The sequence below is a fragment of the Centrocercus urophasianus genome, unplaced genomic scaffold (assembly GCF_019232065.1).
Source record: "Centrocercus urophasianus isolate 14NV4802_14NV808 unplaced genomic scaffold, USGS_Curo_1.0 seq_54, whole genome shotgun sequence".
NCBI lineage: Eukaryota > Metazoa > Chordata > Aves > Galliformes > Phasianidae > Centrocercus > Centrocercus urophasianus.
In genome coordinates, this window is record NW_024885133.1 from 996,450 (window position 1) to 1,023,010 (window position 26,561).

The 26,561-nt window shown below is 50.0% G+C and overlaps 2 protein-coding genes and 2 long non-coding RNA genes across 9 annotated transcripts; 2 read left to right on the forward strand and 2 right to left on the reverse strand.

Annotated features, from left to right (window-relative positions):
• Window positions 1–207: 207 nt before the first annotated feature.
• TPM4 (tropomyosin 4) lies at window positions 208–8,060 on the reverse strand. 6 transcript variants are annotated; one of them, XM_042835709.1, is made up of 9 exons: window positions 7,732–8,057; window positions 5,327–5,452; window positions 2,938–3,071; window positions 2,501–2,618; window positions 2,118–2,188; window positions 1,801–1,876; window positions 1,362–1,424; window positions 1,217–1,286; window positions 208–342 (listed from the first exon to the last, which is right to left on the reverse strand). In XM_042835709.1, the coding sequence occupies exons 1-9, from the start codon at window positions 7,843–7,845 to the stop codon at window positions 260–262; spliced, it is 855 nt and encodes a 284-aa protein (XP_042691643.1). In that variant the 5' UTR covers window positions 7,846–8,057; the 3' UTR covers window positions 208–259. The 6 variants fall into 6 exon arrangements, with proteins under 6 accessions (XP_042691643.1, XP_042691646.1, XP_042691645.1 ...); XM_042835712.1 differs by lacking the exon at window positions 7,732–8,057 and adding an exon at window positions 5,202–5,241 and having other exon boundaries at window positions 5,327–5,553; XM_042835714.1 differs by lacking the exon at window positions 208–342 and adding an exon at window positions 350–772 and having other exon boundaries at window positions 7,732–8,060.
• On the forward strand, window positions 5,149–7,619 carry LOC122169487. Its single transcript, XR_006171572.1, has 2 exons — window positions 5,149–5,318; window positions 5,432–7,619. It is a non-coding gene; the product is annotated as an uncharacterized LOC122169487 (long non-coding RNA).
• A 902-nt stretch (window positions 8,061–8,962) lies between the features above and the next one.
• LOC122169498 lies at window positions 8,963–16,204 on the reverse strand. The gene is made up of 3 exons (XR_006171576.1): window positions 15,689–16,204; window positions 15,359–15,493; window positions 8,963–9,491 (listed from the first exon to the last, which is right to left on the reverse strand). It is a non-coding gene; the product is annotated as an uncharacterized LOC122169498 (long non-coding RNA).
• Window positions 16,205–16,680: 476 nt separating this feature from the next.
• Window positions 16,681–17,061, forward strand: LOC122169496 (ubiquitin domain-containing protein TINCR-like). The gene has a single exon (XM_042835727.1). It carries the CDS (start codon window positions 16,798–16,800, stop codon window positions 17,059–17,061), a length of 264 nt encoding a protein of 87 aa, XP_042691661.1. The 5' UTR covers window positions 16,681–16,797.
• The last annotated feature ends 9,500 nt before the right edge of the window (window positions 17,062–26,561 follow it).

Consider the following 26,561-nt stretch of genomic DNA (forward strand, 5'->3'; position numbering starts at 1 on the left):
CCCCGGCGGAAGGCCGCGCGAGTAGAAGCCGGAGGGAGGGGCCGGGGCGCGCGGGCAGCGTCACGTGGCATGCCGGCTCGTGACGTCACCCGAGAGGCGGCGCGGCGCAAGGAGCGGAGCGGCGGGGCTGCGAGAAAAGCGTTTAATGCGCGCGGCGCCCCGCGGAACCGCGCCGGGCTCCGGTGTGTCGGAGCGCTGGGGGCGGCGGGGACGCGCTGAGGGCGGGCGGCGCGTTCGTGCCGCGGGGTTCCGCTCGGCGTCATATACAGTTCAGTTCGTTTAACGTCTGGTCCAGCGTCTGGTGCAGCCCCAGGTTCTCCTCCTTTGCTTGAGCGAGTTTGTCTGGTGAGAAGGGAGAAAAAAAAGGACTTAAAACGGACGATGCGGCTTTGCTCCTCGAATTAAAAACGTACCGTGAGATTCACGGGAAACAACGCGGCTTTTCTTTTGCCGTCGCTCTTACAATGAGGTGCTGCTGTATTTACTTACAGCGTCATCAGTGCTGTATTTTCAGCGGGTTATAAGGAAAGAAAGCCCCAAAGCTGAAAGGTAGAGGGATCTGATTTTTATTGAGTTCTTACAGAGAAGGATCAGACCGAAGGATCGCTTTAGGACTGCACAGAACGGCAGGAATTACAGGCAAGAAGAGCATAAGAGATGCAGCAGGTGGCACCGCCCAGAGGAGCAAACTACAGCGAGGTCATGTCATTGAGCGCGTGGTCCAGCTCCTCGCTGATTGCTTTGTACTTCAGCTTCTGAGCGTACAGCTCGTCTGCCGGGCAGTGGAGAGCAGCCAGAGGGAAAGGCGGAGAGCAGAGGGCACGAGGACAGGAGAAGGCAGCAAGCAAAGCAGTTGGAGGGGAAAACAAAAGACGAAAACAGATCTGTGATTGAGCAGCAGTGCGAAAGTAGGAATACGTAGAAATAAGCTGCCAGGCCAGGCGTTTCATCTGTGCTTTTTAAAATAAATCTCACAGTCATTTTTCAGTCATCAGGCTAACTAGCGTTATGATTTTGTTACTAATTGAAATGGTTCTTAAGATTCTATGTGTGTGAGTTGGCCAAAAAGTTTTGTTCACAAGGTTTTGAACGAGAATCTCTTCCAGAGCCACAAGGCAGCACAGCCTGCGCAGCCCACCGGGACAGCAGGGGGATGCTTCTGTCCTTTCCCAGTAAGATACAACACCCATTTTAAAAGCAGTGCGTAATTCCATACCTTCCAGATCATCAATGGACTTCTCCAGTTTGGCAACTGTTCTCTCAGCAAACTCGGCACGAGTTTCAGCCTAGGAATATTAAATAGAATAACTGAGCGCTGCTAAAAAACGCCGCCAAAGCTGCCTGGGGAGGGCTGGACTCACCTCTTTAAGCTTGTCAGAGAGAATCTTGATTTCCTCTTCATACTTATCTTCCTTTTCCGAGTACTGTGGAAGCAATACACACTCCTGAAGGGCAGTTGCAGCAGCAACAGATGTTTATGGAAACGTGATCTATTTACAACTGCTTTCCTTTTCACAACAGCTGCATGCACTCTGCGCACTTCTGAGACACCTCAGACTCTGATTTCTGTACCATCACCGTGAGCCTGATGATGTCCAAACCACTTCATGCATCAATTTAGACTTTATTTTCTCGCGCAGCACAAAACAGCTGAATGCGCAGAGAGAGATGACGCAGCATTATTGATGGCCTCTTGGAACAGGAAGGCAGGTAACCCCTCTTCATTTCTTTGTATTTCTGTGCATTTTAATTACAGGTTTTGACCTCGTCCCCATCCCGTAGGTTACTGAAAGAACCAACCTTTTCAGATTGAGCTTCCAAAGACTTCAGATTGTTTGTAACATTCTTCAACTCCTCTTCAAGGTCACTACATTTACTACAGGCCAAAAAAAAAAAAAGAGAAGAAAAGAAAGTAGAGGTCACCACTCTGCTGCGGTTTGATTTTACTTAGAAGAAGTCTAAAAATATATGTTAAAAAAAAAATAGTTTGAAAGCAGGAAGTTGGGCACACAGGGCACAAAGCCATTTCCAAGCACTGCGTGCTCCCCCACAAGTAGATTTTTCCCTCGAGATGTTTTAGCCTCCATTCTAAACCTGCAGCTGTGTAAACTACTCACACTTCGGACACCTCTGCGCGCTCTTCAGCTCTTTCCAACTCCCCCTCCAGAATCACCAGCTTGCGGGCAACCTGAGAAGAGAGCACAGCGTTCACGCGGCGCTGATCTGCCCCTGCTTCCCTTCTGAGCAGCGACAGCGCACCACAACGTTTGTGCACAAATGAGACACACGTTTTTCCCAAAGTCAGACTCTGCAGTTTTTATAGAATCAAATACCTACAATGCTGCAAAAGTCACAATTAAAATTACTCCTTTTTGTGAGTATTCTAAAGGTGCACCATCACAGTGTGAGAAACGTACACAAAATGATCAAAGCGAAGAACACCAATGTTGTTCTTGGGTCTCCCATAATTCTATCAGTTCCCCTTCTACACATTTCTCACCTCTTCATATTTGCGGTCGGCCTCCTCAGCAATATGCTTGGCCTCCTTCAGCTGCATTTCCTGAATTTCCATTTTTTCTTCATCTTTCATTGCTCTGTTCTCAATAACTTTCATTCCTCTGCAGAAGCCAAAGCAATTATGCTGACCGTAGAAACACTTTAGCAATTTTGTATCAAAAGCCCCCAAGTGGAATTCAATATTTGTAACCAAAAAGGGCCCCATTACAACCAACCCTCAGGTTCTTCCAAGCTGATAGAATTACTCACTTAAAGTAGTTTTAAAAGAGAAAAAAAAGGCACCTGAAGTTCAGCGTCTGCAGAGCACGTTAGCACACGCAGATGCTGGAACGTTCTGTGTGTATTTGATTTTATCCTTTACACAAAATGAAAGAAAAGAAGGAAAGAGAGAAAGCGAGGGAAGCCCAAAGGGAAGGTTACCTCTCGCTCTCATCCGCCGCTTTTTCGGCCTCCTCCAGTTTCTGCAGGGCTGTGGCCAGGCGCTCCTGGGCCCGGTCCAGCTCCTCTTCCACCAGCTGGATGCGTCTGTTGAGCGCCGCCACCTCGCCTTCCGCCTGCAGACACAGCAGGGAGCTGAGCCCCGCGCCGCACCGCTGCAGCACAGCGGCTCTCAAACCCTTTTCCTCTCTCCCCGCTTTTTGTTTGTTTAAGCAATGGCATCTCAGGAATGTCAAGGTACACAGCACTGCTTCCCCCTTCCTTTTTTTGCTGGTACTCCTCATTCCTGGCACACAACAAAGGACCCAGCACTGATAAAAACGGACAGATCTACCTGCAGACCTCAAACTCAAACGAAATGCCTTGTTCCAAAGCCTTCATGTCTGGTTGTAAACTCTTGGTTCCATCACAGACTGATGCTACCGGCCCTGCACAATGAGCAGCAAATGCAGCCCTTCTGCTCAGCGGGGCAGGGCCGGCTGCAGCGCGAGGTGCTCTGCTTTGTAACAGAAATAGGGCAAAATTAAATACGTTCTGAAAATAAATCCTTTCCTTTTCCATCACTTCCTGTGGTACTTAAGGAGCTGTGCAGCAAACAGTTCGGAATGAGGTCGGTGTCATTCAGAAAGCCAAACAGCAGTTAACTGCTCATTCCAAAATCACTACACAACAAACGGAGATGCCTGCCTATGCACGATGCAAACTGATGAGCGTTCATAAAACATCGTGTTTATTAAGACACGACTCCTTTAATCGCTTCATCTTTGAAGAGAAAAGCCATACTTTGCTAAGGCCGGGATCGCTCAGCTAATCAGTGTCGTGTGTCCCTAACCCTGTCGTGCCACCCTTCCCAGAAAGCAGCGCTGGGGGCTGCGGGCAGAGCGCTCCTCGTTACGGCTGCGCAGACTCCCGTGGCGGAGCAGCTCCCCGCCGCTTCCAGCCGCTCCTCAGCCCGAGGACGCGGTTTCCCCTCGTAAGGACGTTGGGAGGAGCTCAGCGGCCGACCCGGCTGGCAGCCGACGCCCGACTCCGGTCCCGAGCCGCCCGGGCTCTGGTTCGCTCCGTGTTTAACTTACTGGGTTCACACACAAGGCATCGCTCACGCAGCACTCTGGCATCCGGTCCGAGCACCGCCGCTTCTCGCTCCGGCCGGGCCGCTCCCACCGACCGCGATCCCGGAGCCGCGGCGCGGACCCTCGGGAGCCGCCCGGCCCCACCTCTGCCGCAGCCCGCGCTCCATATACGGTAAAACTAACTCGCCGACATGCGATAAAACAGCAGGAAGATGCCGTGCGGGCTGATCGCACACAGACCTAAGTGAAACCAGCTGTCCGGCCCCGGGAGAGCGGCACGCTGCTGGAGAGCTCCCATTTCTCAGGGAAAACCGGGAGGGAAAAGTTATTTTCCAGCAGTTCGGACATTTCCCAGCTGTGCCTGAGCCGGCGGCGCGGCGCCGGGGCGGGACCTCCCCGCCCGTTGTCATGCAGCGCTTTTTCCCAGCGAGCGGCCGCCCCGCCCGCAGCCCGAGCCCGGCGCGGTGCCCGCGGTGGAGAGCGGAGCGCGGGGAGGTGCGGGGCGCACCGGGCGCAGCCAGAGAGAGAGCCAGAGACAGGAAGGAAGGAGCGGGCAGCCCGGAGAGAGCGACCGAGAGAGGCGAGCGGGCAGCCGGCGGTCTCACTTTCTCCCGCAGGTCCCGTTCCAGGTCCAGCTCCCGCTGCAAGACCTGGGCGCGATCCTCCGCCTCGTCCGCCTGCTGCTGCAGGCATTGGATCTTCCTCTTCACCGCTTCTAGGGAGCTCGGCGCGGCCATGGGCGCGGCGGGCAGGGCGCGCGGTGCTGCACGTGGCGGCGCGCGGCCCCGCGCCTTTCAATGGGCCGATGACGTCACGCGGCGGGAGGTGGGGTGGTGACGTCAGCAGAGGAGCGGCGCGCGGGAGCCCCGGCACGGCCGCGCCCCGAGGACGCCGAAGCGACGCCGGCCGCGTCTGGGCCCGTGGTGGCGCGGGAGGAGCGGAACCGGGCCCGGCAGCTCCGGGCGGTGCGGGGCGGTGCGGCGCGGTGCAGCCGTGCGCCGAGCGGAGCCGTGCGCCAAGCGGGGCCCCGGAAACGCGGCTCGCGTATAGCGGACGCCCCCCGGCTGCCGAGCGGCTCCGTCCCTCCCGCCCGGCGCCCCGAGCAGTGCCGTGTGCCGCTGCGGCAGCGCGGGGTGCGGAGCGGGCAGCGCGGCGGGCGGCAGCCGGACGTACCTGAAACGTAGCGCCGCTTTCCCGTCCCCTGACCGAGGTACTGCAACAAACAACGCCCGGTGATTCGCACCGGCCCCGTCCCACACACACAGCAAAGCCGGGCGCAGCCGGCTGTGGGTACGTACATCCGTGGCCTTCTTTTCAGCCTGCTCCAACTTTTCCTGGGCATCTTTCAGAGCCTCGGAGTATTTATCCAGCTCATCTTCGGTTCCTTTCAATTTTTTCTGCAGAGCTACCAGCTCGTCTTCGACCTTTCAAGAGAAAAAAAAGGAATTTGGACGGATTACCACAGAGACGTGGCTACAACTTCTCCCTTAGTTTTCATATCATGGAGTCCCAGAAGACCCAGGGCCGGCAGCGTCTGCCTGGCAGCGGATCCCAGGGAAGACGATTAAAGCACGCTGTCCTCTAGCAGCACAGGATGTGGCTCAGTGCAGAACTTGGCATCGTCCCCTTTACACATTTGTGTTTTGGACTCCACAATATCCTGCAGTTCTACAGCGCATTTTACAATGTTTTAAAATTATGTCCTTGTGCTCGTTGTGACAGAATAACTCAGGACTGTTAGGAAACTCTTTGACTGTGGTACACTTCTAAGAACAGTTCTAAGCTCTAAGGACAGTTCTAAGCTCTAAGCCGTTCCCTGCTGCAGCTCTGCACATCAGAGGGGTGGTCAGAGGGCCCCAGACAGCCCCAACCTCCACCATCCCAGGTCCAACCTGGCCATCGAGGTGCTCTCCATCCCACACCATATAAATCCATACTGTGCACTACACAGAACTATTTATACCCTGCAGGGAGAGCGGTTAGTGACGAACCGCCTCACACTCCCGAGGAATTTGCATTATCAGGAGCTGCTGCTGATAAGGGTGCGCCTGCAGTCCATCTGCTCCCGCCTGCCATTTGCAATACAAAGCAGTTCAGTCCGTAGAGAAAACTGATTTAACCATTTGACTCTGCTTTCACCTAAATTTAGAGTGTCAAACAGTTCACTCTAAACAGTTCATGTTTCAGTACGTGTATCTTCTTCATTCTAGCATCCAGGACAGCTTTACCAGCATTCCTGGCAGCGAGCTGTTCTTCAACACAGCGACATTGCTGTACTTTCGTTTAGGATAACCTCACTGTGAGAGCACTGAACACGCTCCCCTGGGTGCTTCAGCAGGGAACAGCAAGCAGGAGGAAGTGATGCTTCCTTCATGTATGACATTAAAATCCCTGTGTGCGCCTGTGTTAAAAAAACAGTAATAAAAGAGGTGGAAAACTGGGTACAATTCAGAGAAGAGGAGGCAGACCAAAGCCTTATTTCCTCTCTTTCACCTTTCATTGCAGATTACCCTCATACTTAACAGTTCCCAGAGACGCGCCGTTCAGTCTGTAGGAAGTCACCTTTGCTAACTGCTTGCAAAGCGCGGCTCAGCATCGCATCACCACTAACTGAATACCATCTGCTGGGGCTGCTATGCCACTGAGCTCAGGAAGGGGGCCGGCGTTGCCCGGCAGAACCACATCTGAGCTGCACCTCTCAGGCTGTGGAAGATTCAGCGACCGCATTCACGCGGTGCTGCGTGGAGCCTGGAGCCTCCGAGCGCAACAAAGAGGTGAAGCGCTTTCCGTGAGCTGGGGTGGAGCAGGAAGGCGGCAGTTCGCCTTTTTGGAAACTTTTTTTTGAGGCCCTTTAGCTACACGGATGGCCAATTAAAAATGTGATTACATCACCCAAAGATCTCAGATTGGACAGAAGAAACACTTGGCCAAATAATTACGCACACGGCAATCTGGAAGAAGCAGCAGAAAGAAACACATTTAGAGAATATAAAAAGATACGAGCATTCTTTTATAGAAGCTCAGTAACAAATTGGAACATGGTGAGCAAAACATTTAAAGATCATTCTGAAAGTATTACAGCTCAGAATTGAGGTAGGCACGCACCCAAAATAAAGAACAACAAAAAGCAACAGAATATGCAAATGCTATCAGTATAATTCAATTAAAATTAGGCCTTGCAAATTAAGATATTTCTGATCATTGCTGACAAATCATAACACAGCACACCTACTGGCGAGTCGCAGCAGGCACCTCCAAAGGCACTGCGGGACCACAGACAAGTCAGCAGAACTTCATTAATTCACTTCAAGGAGAGGCTCAATTAACATCGGCTGACTTCAGACAGCATTAACTCTGTTCCTACAGGTGTTCAATCTACAGCTTTGACTTGAAGTTTTTCATGTCTTTTCAATGGAATCACGAGCAAACGAAAATTAAAGCAATTATGTATGATTTAAGAAAACTGAGACAAAATAGTCTTAAAAATCCATAGCTAGTGCTAGCTTTGCAAAGACAGAAGAAACGATCATTAATATCCAACAATGGCCGTACAAGTTTAACATAATAAAAAGGCAAAAAATTCAAAACAAATTAACGGAGAACTGAAGCTCAAATTTTGTTCTCGGAATCAGAGTGCAGCACAGCACTTCACCAGACTGATTTCCACACCATGTGCACAATCTGTGATTTTATTTCTACTTGCCTGCTTGCATTTGTCCTCAGCTGCCTTCTTATCCGTTTCAGCCTGCTCTGCTCTATCAATTGCATTCTCCTTGTCCAGCTTCAACATCTGCATCTTTTTCTTGATAGCTTCCATTTTTGCTGAAGGACAGGCTGAGTTGCTCACACAGCCAAAAGAGTTCTGAAGGGTAAAGCTTTATGTTTTTGGGGCAGAGAAAGAAGTCGTGCCCAGCCGAGTCACAGGGAAACTGAGCTGAAGCGGCTGCAGGGAGCTTTAAACCTGGAGACCCCTGGACAAAACCCAGATCTGTGGGCCTCTATCTTTCACACGCAGCCTTTGTAAGGAATGAGCCAGAACACTCACTGGAGGAATCCTCGCCACTCCATCATCTCCTTATTTGGGCCCTTTCTTAAAGAGAGCACTGTTTCCATTTTTAAGCTTCTGACAAAGCAGAAGTGTTGACATGTGAGCGTGTGCTCAAAAGAAAGCCGCTCAGCGCGGCCGCTTGCAGGCAGCAGCCCTGAGCTGTGGGCACAGCCTGGCTGCGCAGCACAACGGGGCCTAAAAGCACCTCTTCGGATTCCTGCAACAGAAATCCACGCGTTACAAAACAAAGCACGGAACGGCCCTCAGGGGCGGGGGGCCTAACAAAGACCAAAGCCTTTATTAATCTAAGCTCCATACAGAACAGACGCCAGGCAAACGCCTCACAACACCCACAGAAGCCAGCACCTCACGGGCACCACCACGCCGCTCAGCTTGCTTTTTGTGAGGGATTCTCAGCTTTCCCGATTCCAAATAAAAGCAAGGCTTTCACTGCTACAAGAAGCAAACCCTCCGCCCCGCCGATCCCCGCCGCCGCCTCACGAGGGCGGCTTCGCCCCCGACCCAAGATGGCGGCCGGGCAGCGCCGCGGGGCGGAGTTCTGGCGGCGCCAAGATGGCGGATGGGGGCGGTGGGACTACAGCTCCCGGAGCGCCGTGCGCGCCGCTCCACCGCGCAGCGGGGCGGCCCGGGGCCGTGCTGCCCGTCGGCCGGTGAGCTGAGCCTGCGGGATCGGTGTCGGGAACCCACGGCAGCGCTGCTCAGCCCAGAGTCATAGGATGGTTCATGTCAGCAGGGAGCTCAGAGATTTAGGTCCAACGCTGGGCCGGCTGCCCGCCCAGCTGACGCTGCCCGGGGTTCATCCATGCCCACGGGGCACCCGCAGCTCTGGGCAGTGCCGGCGCCTCGCCGCCTTCTGAGTGCGGGATTTCATTTCCCCGTGTCCTGTCGCTATCAGACTGTGTGCGGTCTCTCCACTTCCAGCTCACAAGTTCCCTTACAGCACTGAAGGCCACACCGAGGTCCCTCTCTGAGCTGGACAAGCCCGACTTCCTCAGTAAGAAAGGTGCTGGTAAGCATGGACAGCCAGGAGGGCAGTGGGCTGTGCAGCCCCAGGCCTGCGCTGCAGTGCTGAGGATGTACAGCACGCTGGCAGCCACACCGCAGTGCCCAGGCGGCCACACCGCAGTGTCCCTGTTCTTTGGCCAATGGCCGCAGCAATCTCTTCTCACTCTCTTTGGAGCAATGTGTATCTTCAGTAGCTTTTCTTCCATTGCTGCAGCTCACAGGCTCTGGAGGTCGGCCATGCTCTGTGCCTCCTTCAGGCTCCACTCAGGTGGCTGTGCTGCAGGCTTTGTTTGTAGTTCCTTTCTGAAGAGGCAGGTTTTGGGGTGCAGCTTTGGAAATGAGTGGAGGAGAAAGCAGGAGGACGGTGCTCACCCCACCTGACCCAGCACCTGTGGGAACGCATTCCATGGAGGCAGCTGCAAGACCACGCATGCCTTTCCCTGGGTCTGCAGCTGCATGTAGCCTTCGGCAGGCTTCAGCCTGCTTCTGCAATGGCTCTTGCAGCCTCTGCGTTGTTTCCAACTGCTGAGGGAGCGGAGGAGGCTTTCCAGCCAGCCCTCCTACCCTTCTCCTGCTGCAGGCTCAGAGTCAGGGCTGAGCACTCAGAACTGAACACTCAACAGGGCTTTTTTGCTGTTGTGTTCCTATTACAGGAAGAATGTTTTTCTGATCAGTGCTGTGGCATGACTCAGAGCCATTTTAGAAAGGAACATCTAGGAACAAATCATCCTGTGCAGTCCATCAACCGGGTTCATCCCCTTTCCCTCCTTACTGGAGAGAAATACCTGAAACATCCTCTCCGGTCCCTCAGCCTTTGGCTTTCTTTAACTTGTGAAGTGGCAAGCAACCAAGAAAGGAAAAAGCCCTCCAAACCATGCATTTATTGAGCAGGTGGGAGCGTGTTCAGTAGGTAGAGATCCCTTGTTTATCCCTCTTCTTTCAGCAGGATTGTTTGGGCCTAGCAAGGCTTGGCAAGACCATGTGTAAAGAGGAGAGGGTACCAGGAGGAAATGAAGCTGGATGCTTCGACAGTGTGCTCATTTCTTTGGCAGCACGCTGTGTGGGAAGCATGTTACAGCAGGCATTGTAACAGACAGGGGTGGTTCTTTTGGTCCTCTGGACTAAAGTCAATTTTTTCAGTACTCTCAATCCCTACTCCGATTTATTTTTTTCCCAGAATTTAGTTGGAATGAACACCATGACCCATCTGCCCATGTGGAAGGAACAGACACTTTATATCCTCAGTCTCTCCCCAGGCTCCTGCTCTATTTGAAACTCCTGGACATTGAATATCACCTTCCTCTCTTGCAGTGAGTTCCAACTCCTGTTCATATGTACGTGTGTCAAGACTAGAAATGTGTCAAAGTCAAAGGAACTGGCTGCTGACAACCCTTTCTCAAGTTTCCTTTGGTTTCTTAATGTAATTATCTCCTAATAGACAACTCTCTCTTGTATGTAAAGTTTCTGTTCTAGGAACTACATAATATGGTGCATCATTAGCAGAGTGCTGTAACGACAGTAGCACTAGAATGAACATCAAACTTGTCTCTTCCTGTCATCTCTGTTTAAATGTTCAGTTAGAAATGACAGAATCCATAAAATCTCACATCTCACTGAATTTTCTTTGTAGGATTTCCCTGCAGGGCTGTCTCTCAGCATGAAGGATAAGGCAGGGTAGTATCAATCTGTACTATTGTATTTCTGATACTTTCTCGTTACGTATCCATTACTCAGCACTGGTGCAGACAAGATGCTGGGCTAGGTGTGACCAAAAGGACAGATCTATCCTTCCTGAGCCTATATCCAAGAATATGTCACTTTTTAAATGTAACTCTGGTTATCTGTATTTGTCAACAGGGTCCTGAAGACCTGAGATGCTGAGTGAAGTGTTTTGAATAGGATGGCAGGATTCACTCAGAACCCAGAACGTGCACCTGCTTGGGAAGCTTGTCCATGTGCAGTATGTGGTACACCAGAGGAAAGAAATCCCACCCCATGTTTGTGTTCCTGGCAAAGAAACTGGAGTGGATGCCAGAAGAGGAAGAATCAGCAGCCTCAATCCCAAGGGTTTGGTACCCTTCCCTTTTCTGGGCTAGCTGTATTGCCTTCACTGGGGACCACCATTCTGTTGCAGAGAAGGATTTGCTTTGGACCAAAGGATAATAATCACCGCAGACCATGCCACCCTCGCTTACTGCTGTTATAGCCAGTTTCTGTGCAGCACTGAAAGCTGTAAGCTGTTCCTTGCCATTAGATGGCAATGTAGATTCACAAATCTTCCTTCCTTGAGCCCATGGAAAACCATCTTGCTGCCGTGGGTAGAACCTCAAATCTTCTGTTTCCGCCCACTTCACCATATAAGACTGAAGCATCCTGGATTGTTTTGCCTACAAACAAATGGACCTGGCTGCCTGGGAGGCCGGCTCCTCTGGAGTCCCCAGTGGCATGAGTGCTTGCTCTCTGCATTGAGGGCCCCCCTTTGTGCACAGAGGTTTGTTTTTTCACTCTTCCAGCAGTTAATTCATCTCTTGTTTTGCTGTTTCCACAAGACATTTTGCTATCTTGCTTGTTTCTCAGCTTACTGCCCAACCTGGCAGGCGAGTGAGTCATGGGCTGCTGCAGGCCAAACCCTGGAGCGTACAGACTGCTTCCTAGGGTCATGAATCTCCCATCTGGGACGTTATAAAGAACTGCAGCAAGAAATAACTACACCGCAAAATGCTTTTCCCCATATCCATTTTTCAGCTTTCCATTGTTCGCAGCTGACTGGTTCATTTAACATCTGCGTTACTGTTTTTTATTATTTTCCTTCACATTTCCCTTTTCCACCAGAAAATGTTACCAGCTCTCATCCAACTTAGAAAACTCACAGTTTCAAACCCAGGCAAGTTTGTTCCTTCAAAGCTGAAGATACACAGCTTTTTCCGACACTCATTTTAACTCCCATCCCAGAGTCCAGCTGCCCCCACCAATGCAATATTGATGCAGGGCAGCAAGCAAGGGAAGTTGTGGCATCAGGATCTGTGTGGCTTGGTAACGTTAGCAGTGTTAGTGGTAGAAATCCTTGTTTGTACCAACGAGGATGCAACCAGGATCGCCCCCCCTTTTTGTGACATTTAAAAAAAAAATCTGTTATGCTGCTGAAGCAGATGGAGAGAGCCTGACTGTTGTCTGGAGCAGGGCAGGATGAAAAGGCATTTTCCCCTTGCCAGCCAAGAATGGGAGATGGTGGATGCGAATCCAATGGAACAGAGAGGATGTCTGGCCTGGGAGCACAGGGCCCTATGACGTGACAGGCAGATAACAGGGCAGGCTCAATGCAAACACTGTCAGCTTGCTCTCATCACTCACATCTCCCAGTGTGTGTTACTATAGGCGCCTTCTAGTTTTTCTGGATTTCAAATGGCCTAAACAATGAGGAATTTGCCCTTATCCCGAGGAGAGAATTGCTCTTCCTTCACAGAAAGGCTCTCTTTATTCCTGGTACACAAGATGTTAATAATATTTCTAAGCACTCTTGCAGATGTGAGCAGCATGCTGTAGATAAGTCATATCAGAAGAAGCGTTATCGCTTGAGCTTACATGTTTTGTGCTTTTCCATTGCACTCTAAAATGCTGTTGCATTTAATTAGCCATTTTTCAAAGCATTTATTAATCATTTATTAGCTCTTTGTTCATTTGCTGTAGATGTATCTCAGCATCTAAAGTGAGCCCAGTCATTTTATAACCAAGCGCTGGGTGACAGAAAAGGCCTTACTCATCCTTCTTATCTGCAAAGCACTTGGCACATGGTGGTACAGCTCCAGTTGGGGCCTCTGGGTATTTCAGGAATATAAATACCAGCACCTTAAGCTGCCCCATTGCCTAAGATATCAGGAGCACTGGATGAATTAAGTGGCAGGCTGCATTTTGGAGATTTCTAGCTGTAGGTTATCGCTGTCAAACCTCGGGATTCGCTGCCAGCGAGTGAACCTTCCAGCCCCGTGCTCCCCGGCAGCCCCAGAGCTCACACCGCTGCACCTCCCTCTGCACTGCTGAGCGATGGAGCAGGAGAGCTCCAATCGTAGCATGGAGACTGTGCTCTCCCACAGGATCATGGACATAGGGAAATTTAACACAAAACTCTTCTTTGGTACCTGGTGACACACAGCTGCAAGCACATGGTAAACCTCACCAGTCACCTCTAATGCCTCATCCCTTGTTTTCTGTCTTTCTAACCGCAACTCATCCTAGGCAAACAGAGGAAAAAGAGTAAAGTTTTCAGCTTTACTGACTGCTGGGATCAGATGGCGTCAAGAATCAGCAAAGGATCTCCCTGACCTGAAAGGGCAGGGCTGACAGGCTGCTTTCCCCAAAGACTTACAGGCAGGGGAATCAGGGCTGTATTTTTCCCAGGTGCTGTGATTTCCCTACAACTGCTACCAAGAAATGGAGAAACCTTTCTATTCTCATTGAGAAACATCCCACTTTTCTGTCCTCCTCTGCAAGGACAGCAGCACAGCAGGTAGCAAAACACAGTCATTGCCAAAAAAAGGCTAAGAAATATGTGTCTCTACTCTGGTAGCATAAGAAGATATTATAAGGCCTAGGATTACCTCAACCAACAAGAGACATGTTAATGAAGCACCTAATTTAAGCAGGTGTTTCTCTTTTGCTGTAGTCAATGGAGTATAGAGGAGGGGAGAGCAGAGGTGGAGATGTTTTATTAAATGCTGTTGCTTTAGTTCTTAAAAAAAAATCATAGCCCACCTAGGTTTTAAATGGCTTTTGAGGCTTCCCTAATGAATGTTTCTCAAGTGTTTGCACATTTTCTGTTTGCCCTCAATATGAGGAAATGCTTAAGTCAATAGGTTTTTATTTGATTTATAAATAATGCCAGGGCGACACAATATTGCAGGTTCTCAGAACTCTGACTCCATGTCTTGTCCTCCAGATATGACACGCCAGAGATATCGCCCAATTAGGGCAGGGCAGAGGATGAGGATTAAAATAACTTTAAGAAAAGACCATCTAGAACTTCATCCTGCACTTCTGTTTAGCCCACAAACCGTCAGGAGCTTGTGAAATAATTGCTTTGGACAGATAATAAAACATCTTCCAGCAAAACGAAGGTACTTAATATACTGCCCAAGTCAATTTCCCTTATTTCTTCTGTCCTCTTGCTTTTAATAATGGTTTAATGAAAAATTCAAAATTAATTGGAACTGGCATTAGCCATTCACGTGTTCCAGTGAGGGTTTCACTGCTTCAATATTTCATAACCTGACTTCACTGCTACGCCTCGCCTTCTCCTGGCTTTCACAGGCTCAAACATCACCCCTTCTTCTGAAAGGAGTGCTCCCAGCACGGGGTGGGGGTACGTGAGAAAGTCTGCAATCACACCGCAGGCAAAGAAACAATAAAACTGATCGCCATTGCGTTTTCCTTTTGGTGACCATCTCCCTTTCTTTGTAATTATACACATCTGAGCCTTATCTGGAAAGAGCTGTCCTAAAAATAAACAGGAGCCGTCTGAAAGGTGTCTGAGGGAGGTATCTGGCAGCTGTCAGGCTGTCATGGATGCGAGAAGGATGGAGCTGATGGACTCGCTGACACCAGACGGGCTCTGCTGAAATAAGAATGCCTTCTGCTTCCCTTGGCACTCACCGGGCAAATTCTGTTGGCTGGAGCCATTAGACCTCAGCGTGTCTGGGGCGTGATCCAGGTCCGACTGCCGTCAATGAGAGTCTGCCCTTGGATGGCAATGGGAATTGGATCAGACCTCCTCTTTACCCCCGAGACTCTGGCGTTACAACAGGGATAAATTCTGGCTCCCCGAGTGAATGTCACCCTGATGGAGAAAGATGCAACATCTCCAGGTTTGCAGGCTTCTGTAGTTCTCTGGAAATGCAGCTTTTCACTGAGATTCCTAGACATGGGGACAAGAGCCCAACTTTTGACTTTTTTTTTTAACAGCTTTGTACTGCTCTGTACCTCACATTCTCCTCTCTAATAACGGTGGTGATGTCCTGTCTTCAAGAAAATTATTGATAGATCTGCAGATCCGTTCTGTTCATAACTGCTGCCATGCAGGAGGGCGTGACTGTGCTAAAAGCTGTTCCTATTTCCCACAGGGTGCTTAAAGGACACATGTTAACACCACGCAGCAATGACACGATGAGCATGAAGGCACGGCATGACTCATCTCAAGCCTTTGCAGCAACTCAGTGGCAGAGTGAGGACCCAAGAATGCCAGTCCCCACCAAAACAATCATACCTTTACAATGACTGAATCTGGAAAGGAACACTTGCTAGCAGAAGCTTCATTTCCTATCAGGTGTACAGGGAAATCGCCATTGCCTGTAGAATAGCTGAAGACATTTGCTGCTGTTCTTGGTCAAGATACAGTGCACTGGGGAGAGAAAAGAGAAAGGAGGTGAGAAAACCGGGCAGAAATCTTCTTGCTTCTCAGTGGGAAAGGGGACGCATCTCTCGTGCTCAGTGGGAGCTGACTGCTGCCATATCTGAAAATCTGTCAATTTGTTTCATTATCTGATAGGCAAGAAAATGCCCTTTTTAGTGAAGAACAGTGTCTTAGGACAACTACCTTGCAGTACTTTGGTCTGAAAATACCAGTCTGCGTTGAGAAGAATGGACAAGGGAATTAATTCCTGTAATATGGGCTGCAGGAAATTACCTACAAGATAAGAGTGACTTGATCTTTTTGAGAAAAAGAAAAAAAAAAAAGACTTCCTTATCTTGATGATGTTTGCTCTGAAGTATCATCTCGTGAGCGCCCGAGTCTGCCTTGCGGGATCGTTCAATTACAGCCAGCTCCTGCGGCGGGCATTGCTTCCTTCCCTTTGGAGCTATCACTGCATCTACCAGAGCAGTGCTTGCTCCCGAGGCCTCTGCTGTCCCTTTTGCGTGGTGAGCCTGCAGCCCCGAGGTGCTATCTCAGCTCACGTGTCAGAGCAGGATACAGCCAATACTTCAATTAGGCAGAGATCTGTGAGGGACAGGAAATCAAGCCGATGAACCACCAAGGAGCATGTGTGAGTGAGCACCAGACATGTGATGCTATGAGCAGCAATGAATCCTACCCCTCTTGGAGGGTCCCAGCCCATTCTCCTACAACACAGATCTCCTAGGTCAAACCAGCACTGCAGTTCACACCAGCTGGGCTCTGAATGTCCTTCCAAATGCTGTGGCTCCCCCCCATGAGGAAGTTTTCACTATGCAGTGTATTTTTCTCAATTAAAATGATTATGTTAAATAGCTGAGAGGTTCCTCAATGTCTACTTTTTGAACTGAGCTATGCCACAGTTGGCAGCTTTTGAGAACAGCAGACATGAGGTTACTAAACCCATTCATTTCTCAAACGCACCCACATTTCTAATGGCTACAGAGGTCCATCTTTAAAGTCCTCTGAGACCCATTGGAATGAAGGGCACTTTGTGAGGACGCAGTAATTATTATGGGATTTAGAGGTGCGTGGCAGTGATTCACGGAGGCATTTCCCAGCCAGTACTCTTGGAGCCAGGTGAGCTCTTCCCTGGAATGAGAAGCATGCAGTGCAGCAACTGGGAGGAACAGGTTTGGCAGGACATTTTAAGCTGTGCAGGCAGACAGCCTCTTCGGAGCCACATCCCTGCTCTGCCTACCTCCCAGCTGGATGCTCCTCTCTGCCACACCGTCCCTGGAGAGCCGGAGAGGATGGACACGCTGCGAAGGAGCCTTTCCCGCTGGAAGAGGTACCACATTAAGGTGCACTTGGCTGATGAGGACCTGATGATGCCGCTGACCGTCAAACCCAGAGACACAGTGATGGACCTACGGGCTTACCTGGTGCGGGAGGGCGTCACTTCCTGGAAGAAGACATTTTATTACAACTCCAGGCAGCTTGAAGAGCATGAGACTTTGAAAGAAGCCAATATCCAGAATGGCTCAGTCCTGCTTCTTGTCAGCAACAAAAGGTAGGCACAGAGCTCATCTGCAGCGGGGGCGGTGCGAGGGAAGGGGGAATGCTCTGTGCATCTCAGCCCACGGGACGCTTTCCCACTGGAGTTTGCAGAAAGCAGATCAGGAGCTGAAACCCTGAGATTTCCAGCAGGCAGAGTGAGATTTAAGCCTCCTCAGCTCCAGATAGGCTGACGTGTGAAGTAGGGGAGGTTGAGGAGGAGGCAGTCCGGTTGATATTTCCTCTCCTGTCTCTGATGAGGTCTCACTTTCCTGAAAACACGGCCAAGCACAGAGGGAGGCAGAAGACGTGCAAAAGGGAGCTTGTGTGACTCAGGGTGTGCTCCGGGAGCCTCTCCCTTGTCCTCAACTCTGTGGTGCCTGGCTCTTGCCATTTCTTTTTAGCGTTTACTTTCTGCAGGTGTTTGTGGTGCTGCTGTCCTGCAGAGCCGTGAGCTGCCCATCTGCTTACAGCAAAGCCCAGTGGGTGCTGGACACAGACTGTCAGAGGCTGCAGCTTCCCAAAACACAGTGAGATCTCAGCACGAAGCAGAGACATCAATGGCTTCCAGGACAGGCAGTGAAAAGGAAACTCAGTGAATCTTTTCAGTCATGGCAACTCCTACGTGTCAGTGGGAATGCAAATGGAGATAATGGTGCTGAGACCTGTTGGCTGGTTAGGAATCAGTGGGGTGCATTTATGTCCAGTTGTGATGCCTTCCCAATGCCTGGCTTGTTGCACGGTTCCTTCCGTGAAGCATTTTGGGGGACTCTGTGTGTAGGAGAGGTGCACGGCAGAGCACAGGCGTACTGTGTCTAATTCAGCTTTTTGAATGCTGAGACCTCTGAGTTACTTGTCTATGCTGATCAGTCTGCTCTGCAGAAAATCCTGCACTAAAGACTTCAGTTCTGATTAGATGCCACACGGAATGGTCCTATTTTCCAGTCCAGAGGCAGCTTGAAATCTCACACAAAGCAGATTTAATAAAGCATTTCCTTTCAGAGCTCAGGCAGATACAAGAGATTTCACAATGCTCAGCTGACTGCAAACCCCCCGTCACCCACAGCCCCTTTCTGCAACATCTCATTTTGTAGCCCTGCCTGTGGCAGGGGGGTTGGAGATTCGTGATCCTTGAGGTCCCTTTCCAACCCTGTGATTTCATGATTCTGTGATTTCAACTCTCTGATTAACTTTGCACAGCTCCTCCTTTTTACCTTGTTTTTAATGGCAGGAGCCATTAGCAACAACATATATTTGTTGTTGTAGGATAGGATTCAGAGGGACTCAGCTGATGGACCACACATGCTTATGCTTCATAAAGTGCTGTGGACCTTTCCACAGTCTTCAAAAAAACAATGTTTAAATGCAGCATTGCAAAACTCACCAGGAGGTCCCGACCCCAGTGTGCTGAGTTCAGGGTATCTCTGAAAGTTTGCTCACTTTTGAAAATTTAAAGCCTCTTGCTCAGCATTTGGGCTCAATTTTTGTGAGTATGAGAAGGAAGGAGCAGGATTTATAACGTTGTGGTTGTTGCTTTTTTTTTTGTCTTTAATTTCATAAAAACGTTCCCAGCTCTTAAGCAAGCACCTCTGTGTATTCTCTTATTCCTTTTCCCAGGGCTGGGAGCACTGTGGTGGGCAAACAGTCTCTCCCTTAACTCACATCTTTCCTCATGTTATTGCACACGAAGGATTACTGGGCCATGACGACCTCGGCCACTTCCAGATTATTTTGTGTGGCACGACTGCCAAGTGCCCCAGTGCTGGGGACACCTTTCTCCACCGGCTCAGGGAGTGCCTGAGATACTCACAGCGCACGACCTCCTCTTGCTGTCTCTGGGCTGTGCTGTGTGGTTTGGCAGCAGCCCGCACCCTGCTTGGTGCCTGGCCCTGGGCTGAGCGCAGCTCCGTGACTCAGCGCCCTGCCAGGTCCTCAGCACACAGGGCTGGTTCTGAGGGTGCTCTCTGTCAATTAAGCTGGGCATTAGGAAATACAGGGCGGGAGAAGGCAGGTGCTGCATTGCAGCTGAGATTACAGCACCATTTCAAGCCTTAAGATTATTGGACCAGATCTTTAGGTATTATAAAACCATGCTGGCTGTTTAGCCTCCAGAAGGGAAGGCTCCAGGGAGTCCTTAGTGCAGCCTTTCGATACTTAAAGGGGGCTCGTGAAAAAGATGGGGGGAGACTTTTTACTATGGCCTGTAGTGAGAGGATGAGGGGGAATGGATTTAAACTAAAAGAGGAGATTTAGATTACGTATAAGGAAGAAATTCTTCACTTGGAGAGTGGTGAGGCCCTGGCACAGGCTGCCCAGAAGAGCTGGGAGGCGCCCATCTCTGGAGGTGCCCATCCCAGCTGCCTGTGTCTTTGGCAGCCTGGTCTACAGGGAGCTGTCACTGCCCATGGCAAGGGGTGGGGGCTGGATGGTCTGTAAGGTCCCTTCCAACCCAAACTGTTCTGTGATCCCATTCTGTGTCACTCCAGTACCGTCTGTGGGATGCACTACTCTTAATCAAGGGTGGGAAACCGCAGGGAATAAGGGCCACAGGAGCAGAGAACCCAGCAACCCAAGGATTTAAGAGCTGGTTTTAGTGTTACACCAACTCAGTAAGTGTGGACCCACTCCATCAAAGGTCAGCATCTGTTCTTAAGTTCTCCCTGAAAATCTTCGTGTCCCTACCTTATGTTTTGTACTGGGAGGCCAGCCAAGCAGAGCTGTATTCCTCTCCAAAGTGGAGTTGCTCTGATTGCCAAGGTCTGCAGCTCAGTGTTGTGCCTATAAATATGGATGGTCACTCTGTTTGCTGTGTGTTCCTATAAGGGGTTCATGAGACAGTTTACTTAAACTTGAGAAAACATGAAAATGACCCTATTTTTCATCCCTCCACCCTTAATGGCTTTGTAGATAATTGGCATTTAGCAAAGGCCAACTCAGCATTTCTACTTCTTGCTCATGTTTTCTAGGGTTTATAACTTAGCCATAAAAATTCACTTAAGGCTTCAGCTTGGCAGGAAAGGGATCAGCATAGCAGCTCATGCTGGAAATTCATTTGGATCTTAATGCTCAAAAGTCTGAGTGGACTGTTCTGGAGTTCAGTCAACACGACCTCTCAGCCCAAGAAAACACATGGACAGGCCAGAACTGGGCAAATCACATCCACTAGGGATGCAATTCCCACTTGTGCAGAAGCTTGTTAATCATATTATGCTGCACTGATTAAGATTGCAATCCTGTTGCAGGAGAAGCCTAGCAAAGAACATGCAGAAAAACAGCTTCCACCCTAGAGAGCTACATATTAGAGTAACACAGCTTGCAAGCGGGCAAAACAAGCAAGGCAAGACCTGAAATGTGAATGAACTTTGCAGAGGTAAAATCCCTCCATCTCGGTGGCCTTGAGGTGTTGGAGCCATCGGTGTCCACGTGGGGAGACCACCTGGGAGCCCCAACATGCGAAGAGCAGCCATGCAGCACAAACGCCGCAGCATCACGAGGGCAGGCACAGGCTGTCCCAGCTGCCCGAGGCACGAGCAGTGCTGGCACTGTGGACCACGCCAGGGCAGAACCAGTTTGTCTCGCTGCGGAAGCGGCGCGAGGCCCCAGCGCCAGGCAGCTGCTCGGCGGGTCTGTGGGGATGTGGGAGTTCCTGAAACTGGCGCGGCTCCTCCTGAGCTGCCCTGCTGCTCCGGCACCAACCCACCAGGGCTCCCTGGGCTGGGAGCGGCTATGAGGCACTGCCTGCTCCTTGTTAGTAAGCTCAGTGATTGCATTTGGATGCTAGATGTGAGGTGAGGGGTACTGCCCCAAATCCACCTCGTAAGCCATGGAGGCTTTTAGCTTCGTGACCTCTGGAGTTGTTTCTAATAGAGGACAGCAATGGGCGATCCAAGCGAATCCCAGGCACGCCGAGCTCCTGCTGCTGACTGTCCCTGAGGATGCAGGGCTCCAGCTGGCTCTGGACATGGGACAGGCACAAGCACACTGACAGAGCCTTCGCGCTTTGCTCCTTTCTTGCGTGTGGCTGCTTTCAGTCAAGGAATCAGCCAGTGCCAGGGCTGCTCTCTGTCACACTGCTGGAGTATTTTGTCCCACTCCATGTGTTCTGTCTGGATGTGGCCACGCAGGTTTGGAGGGTAGGAATTTGCTATGAAAACAGCAGCCATTCGGTCCCAGGCACACTTATTTTACTGGCACAGACTCAGCTGAAGCTCATAGGAACCCCTCAGTCTTTTGAAAGACAAAGTTCATTGAGGCCAAGCAGCTATTTTCATCATTCGTGGTTTGCCCGGAGAATGGAGTTCAGTAAGTCATTGGTGAATAGGTTAAATAAAGTAGATGCCATCACTGAATTTAGCAGAAGTCTATTATCTGGAATCTCTTGGTGTTGAATTTCTGGCCCGAAGCCACCTGAAAACATCCATCTCGGGGCATTAGCTCAGTTACCATAACAACTCATCTCGGAACGGCTCCTGAGAGTTCCCAGAGCACAGCGAGGTGCCACGGGCTCTGTAAGCCACTTTTAGGTCAAGATAAGCACATCCAGGATTCCCTCTCTTCTGCAATGCAGCTCCATTGTCCCTGGTGAGCAGCACTGCTTATGGGAGCCTTCATTTGCTTGGGATTCTGCTTTAGCTCTCAGTGCTGCTCAGACAGCTTTCCAAAGGTCCAAAGGAGTCACCTCCTGGCAGAACAGCAGAACCATCCATCTGTGGGGAACCCATCTGATTCCCATATTGCCATTCAGTTTACAGTTTGTGATTTTTGGCCTCATAAATTATAACTTGGCATGAAAGTTATGACCGAGCCACCTGCATAATGTCCAGTTTAGCTGATGCTAAGAAACTGCTGCCTACATGTGACTCCCCCAGTGGCATAAGGATCAATGTTCTGCACAGACACTCAGCAATAGCTCGCTCCAGGCTTGCAGCTCTCCATTGTCCTGTCACCTCTGCTCACACTCTCTGGAATCACAGGCTGCTGCAGATACTGCTGGTCTCCAAAGGGAAATCAGAAAAATAATGGGGTCTACACAGTCTGACCTCATTCAGAAAGCCAGCATTACAGTCCAGGCATTAATTAAATCCCTCAGTGCTGGATTTCAGAGTGATTTTGTGATGCCTGCTCCTTGCACTGACCTTGCAGCACCTGGGGTTGCTCAGCTCTTGCTCCTCCGTGTGGAGGGGAGATGTCCCACTCCCAGACAACTGCAGACCTGCCGTCTTAAGCTGAGACTTGGCAGCAGGCTCCAAGGCATCTCACATCAGGATAACGATCCTTTAAATAGCACTGGGAGTCTCTCTTCTCAGGGAGAACTAATTAAGTTCCTCAGCACATGCTTAAACATATGTTGACCTGGTATGGCCTTAGCAGGTCTGCTTCCATCTACTGGATAAATAACACTGGCTTAAAAAACATCCTCCTAGAGATACGTTACTGAGGCAACAGCCAGGTGGGAGACTGACTTCTCCATCTCTGTGGCTAAAAGTAATATTTACGTGTATTACTCATGGCCAAGCTCTCTGCTGGTGTAAACTCCTGAAATCAGTTAAAAGATTTTTAAGTTCTGAAAGGAGCTCTGCAGTTGTCTCTGCTGACCTCCAGCACAGCGCAGGCCAGAAAATAGCACCAGTGTTCATCTGAGTTGCCTACTGGTGAGCCCATGAAGTTCATTTAATGAAAGCAGAGGGCTGCATCACAAAGAACGTAGTCCAGAGAGTCTGAATTCCTTTCCTGTGCAGTTGCATGGGGTTTCAGTAGACGAAACTGAGCTTATAGGTGTCCCCTGGTGGCAAGAGATGCCTGCCTTGGCTCTAGGCAAAAAAATGAATGATTTGAAAGCATATTCCAAACCAGGTTCTTTTCTGGTCTAATATGGCACAGCCTCCCGGACTTCTTTGTAGCTGTGCTGATTCGTCTCAGCAGGGGATTTCACCCAGTTGGGATAAATGCTCTCTCCTCTGTCCCACAGTCTGTTGAAATGTCAACTGAATAACAAGTGCTGCAGTATGAATGTTGTTTTTTGTATCAATGTTATTATCAGCGAGGCTGTGTCCTGTGCTGGGACCCAATGAAAACCTCCTCATAAACTTTGAGCTTCTCAAAGTCCTCATCAAGTGTTTGCAGCACAAACTCAGTTTCTTACCTGCATAATTGGAAAGAACAATTCACAGGGATCAGGAGACTCAGCCCTGCACTTACTGGCTCAGCAGGGCAGGCTGGTGCCTGGCAGAGCTGCTGCCTATGGGCCCCAGGTATTTTGGTTGCATTCCAAGCCAGGATAATGAGCTCTCTAAGCAAATGCTGGTCCTGAAGGGTACCCCTAGAAATTTTCAAGAGCTTCAGCCCGTGTTCTGGAGACGCCGGGGGTTTGTCCTAGATGATTCCTAAGGATCCTCAGAACAGCAACTTAGGAAGTAATCCTACTTTTGCTAAGCTTAAGTATTCCATGCGGGGTCTGTACCCCTGTCAGAAAATGTTTATGGAACTGCAACCCAGAAAGGCTGAAAACCACTGTTTAGTGCTAATGCACAGTGGTGAGTGAGCCTTGAGAAACTCAAGCTGTCTCACTGTAAACATCCTTGAAGTGCTCCTAAAGCTGTGGGCTGCTCTGTTCTGAGATGAAAAATGGATTTCCAGGAGCTTTGCTTCTGGGGAAAAAAGCTCCCAGGCAGCTGCAGATGGTCACAAGCAGGGGTGAGGGCAACTTCTGCAGAAGGAAAAGCAGGTGTGAAACCCTGGAAGTGGCTTAGATTGATTGGAAAAACAAATGCATCAGAGGATCAGGTTGGTATGCTATCCCTGCCTGGGTCAGCGCCTCCTTGGGCAAATGCCATTTTTGATTGCATGTCTACAATGCTCCAAGTATTTGCGTCTTTCTTATGCAGATAATGCCAAAGAGCACAGCAAAAGCCATGGGAGACGGGGAGCGTGACAAGGGCTGAAAGGAAGCAGATGGAAGGGAGCCTGGCCATGGAACGGCAGCGTGGCCACGGGCGCTGGTAAGTCCTTCCCTGCACGCCAGCTCCAGGACTGTTCAAAAGCAGCTCTGCATGTTTTAAGCACAGTGCCTATGAATAATTAACCCCCAAACAACTACAAGTAACATTTCCTCATCAGCAAGCCTTGTGGTCCGAGCTGCCCAAGGAGAAGCGTGGGTTAGGCTGACTCAGCTCCTGAGGGCAATGAATCAGAGTGAAATGCCCGTGAAAAGGTAAATCCTGCCTGGGAAGAAGGAGCTGAGGTGAGCTTTGCTGAGGGCCTCTGATGGGAATGGTTGACATCCGAGCCTCCTTCCAACCCCTCACAGGACTCCTCAGTAAGTTGGCCTTTGTTTTCCTATGTGCAAGTCTGAGATAATTTGTTGTCCCTTTTCTCCTACTCTTCGTCCACCGAAATGTAAGTGGCTCAGGGTAGGGACTGTTTGTGCTTCTGAGCAGTTCCTACGTGGCCCTGAATTCCAGGCTGGAAGCTCTGTTCAGCAAACAAGTGTTAAGTGCACTCAGAACAGTCCTGGTGCCTGACAGCCTTTATATATCCCAAGGACAGAGGCTGGCTTGTCGCTGCTATGGGGCTGCCTTGCCTGACGTTAAGGCCACACTGTTATACCAAGACGACCCTGTTTTGAGATGGGGCTTATAGAGCAGCAAACCTTCTTGTGCTGTTCTCCCACCTCTGTGCCAGTGCCCCAACTCCTGAACCAGCTGACCTGACTTTACCCAGTTTGACAGAAAAGTCTCACAGATCCAAGATTCCTGCAATTTTCGTGAAGAAGCAGCAGCTGGATAGAAGGCAGATATTTCAGTTAATATCCTATTGCAGGATTGGTAATTGCATCTCTGCTCCTATCTGGTTTGAGATGCAGCAGCCGGGTCAGCTGGCATTTAGAGGGCGGCTGCTCGATCAGTGCTGCAGGGCAGGAGGCTGCTGGGAGAGCTGCAGGCTTTGCTGGGGAGGGGATGAGGAACCCTGGGGATACTGGGAGCACCAAGAAGGGGAGTAAAAATAAAAAGCAGCTGTAATACATAAGCCAGATGAGTGGGTTTCACCAGTCCCTCTGCTGACAGAACAACTCACATTTAGGTTCAAACTTATGTTCAGGACAGAATGAATGTTTCTTTAAGCAATACAGTACATTCCCCAGAAAGTTTTGCTGATTAACAACCATGTACCGAACCCCTAAACCTGCATTTTCTGTTGCTCAACTGAAGAACGTGCCTTTCCAGATATTTTTGGTGACAAGAAAATGTTCAATTTGAAGAAACACCATAGAAAATGGAGCTTCTCATTTTCCAGGCCTTTCTTTCCCCCTTTTTCCAGTATTTCCCCACACACTTCCTTGGACTTTGCACAGAACGAGATTCTGGGATAGACAGAGGTGAGCACAGCCACGGCTGAGGAGCTTCCAGCCCAAGCAGCAGAGATGGACAAAGGGAGGGATTTGCCTCTCCAAGGTCACCCAACGCAGTGCTGGTGGGTCAGCATTGCTGCCACTTCACCACGCGGCGCCTCTCCTGTCTGTCTGTCCTGCAGTAATGAGACTTGGAGCACAGCCAGCGCTTTTCTGAGAGCCTGAAAAGTGCCTTGCGCAGCCCAGTGCAGCCATGAGTAGTAATTTAAATTTAACAATAACATTAAAGTGGAGGCATGCCACTGAAGATGGGACACATTCAGCAACACTCAGAATCCTGAACCAATGTCTGTCTTCTGGTAGAACGTACGGTTTGTCTCCCAAAGTCTGGGAGATCACTGCTGGTCCTGATAATCGCAGCTTTGTGCTCTGCAGAAGGCAAAGTGGCCTGAGCAGAATTCTGCCCAGTCTCTGCTCTGACATCTCGTGCCTGCAGCTGGCGGCTTTGGTCAGTGCTGGAAGTCTTTCTGCAGCTCAGGAGAATATCTGGAAAGAATAAATTAACTGTGGTGGCGTAAGGAGCTGCTTGGAATAATGTTTTTTGCAGAGATAGGCTTTGATTGACACTTCAGATCTGCCTGACAATCTTTTATTCTAAGTGCAGTTGCTGCCTTTCTTCAGAGCAAGAAAAGCTGGTTTGGTTGCTGTCCTTCAAATGATGGATCTTATCACATGGGAAAAAGAAGAAAAAAAGCAAACCACCTGCAAACAGCCACAGGTATAGCATGAAAAGAGGTAAAACTAACTGGATCTATTTGAGGTGTTTCTGTTTTTTCCCACTATGGAATAATCCAGTGCAAGATATAAAAGAAAAGAGGCTGCGCTCTGAGGAACAAGAGCTGACTGTTCTTTTTCTTTGACTATTGTTCTTTCCTTCAGGAGATTTTTAATGCTTTACAGATAGGACTGTGCCACTTCTCAGGGATGGCAGGACCAGGGAGGACCAGAAAGGCAGTCCTGTCTCTTACTCACTTGTCCCCTCTGCTTCTTTGACTGCCCATCCCCCCCACATTGCCTCTTACTCCTCAATTTCAGGCATCCCCAGTGATTGCTCAATGCTGTGATCACACCACTCAGCAGCTCACAGAAGAGATGAGCTCTTTTTACACATTT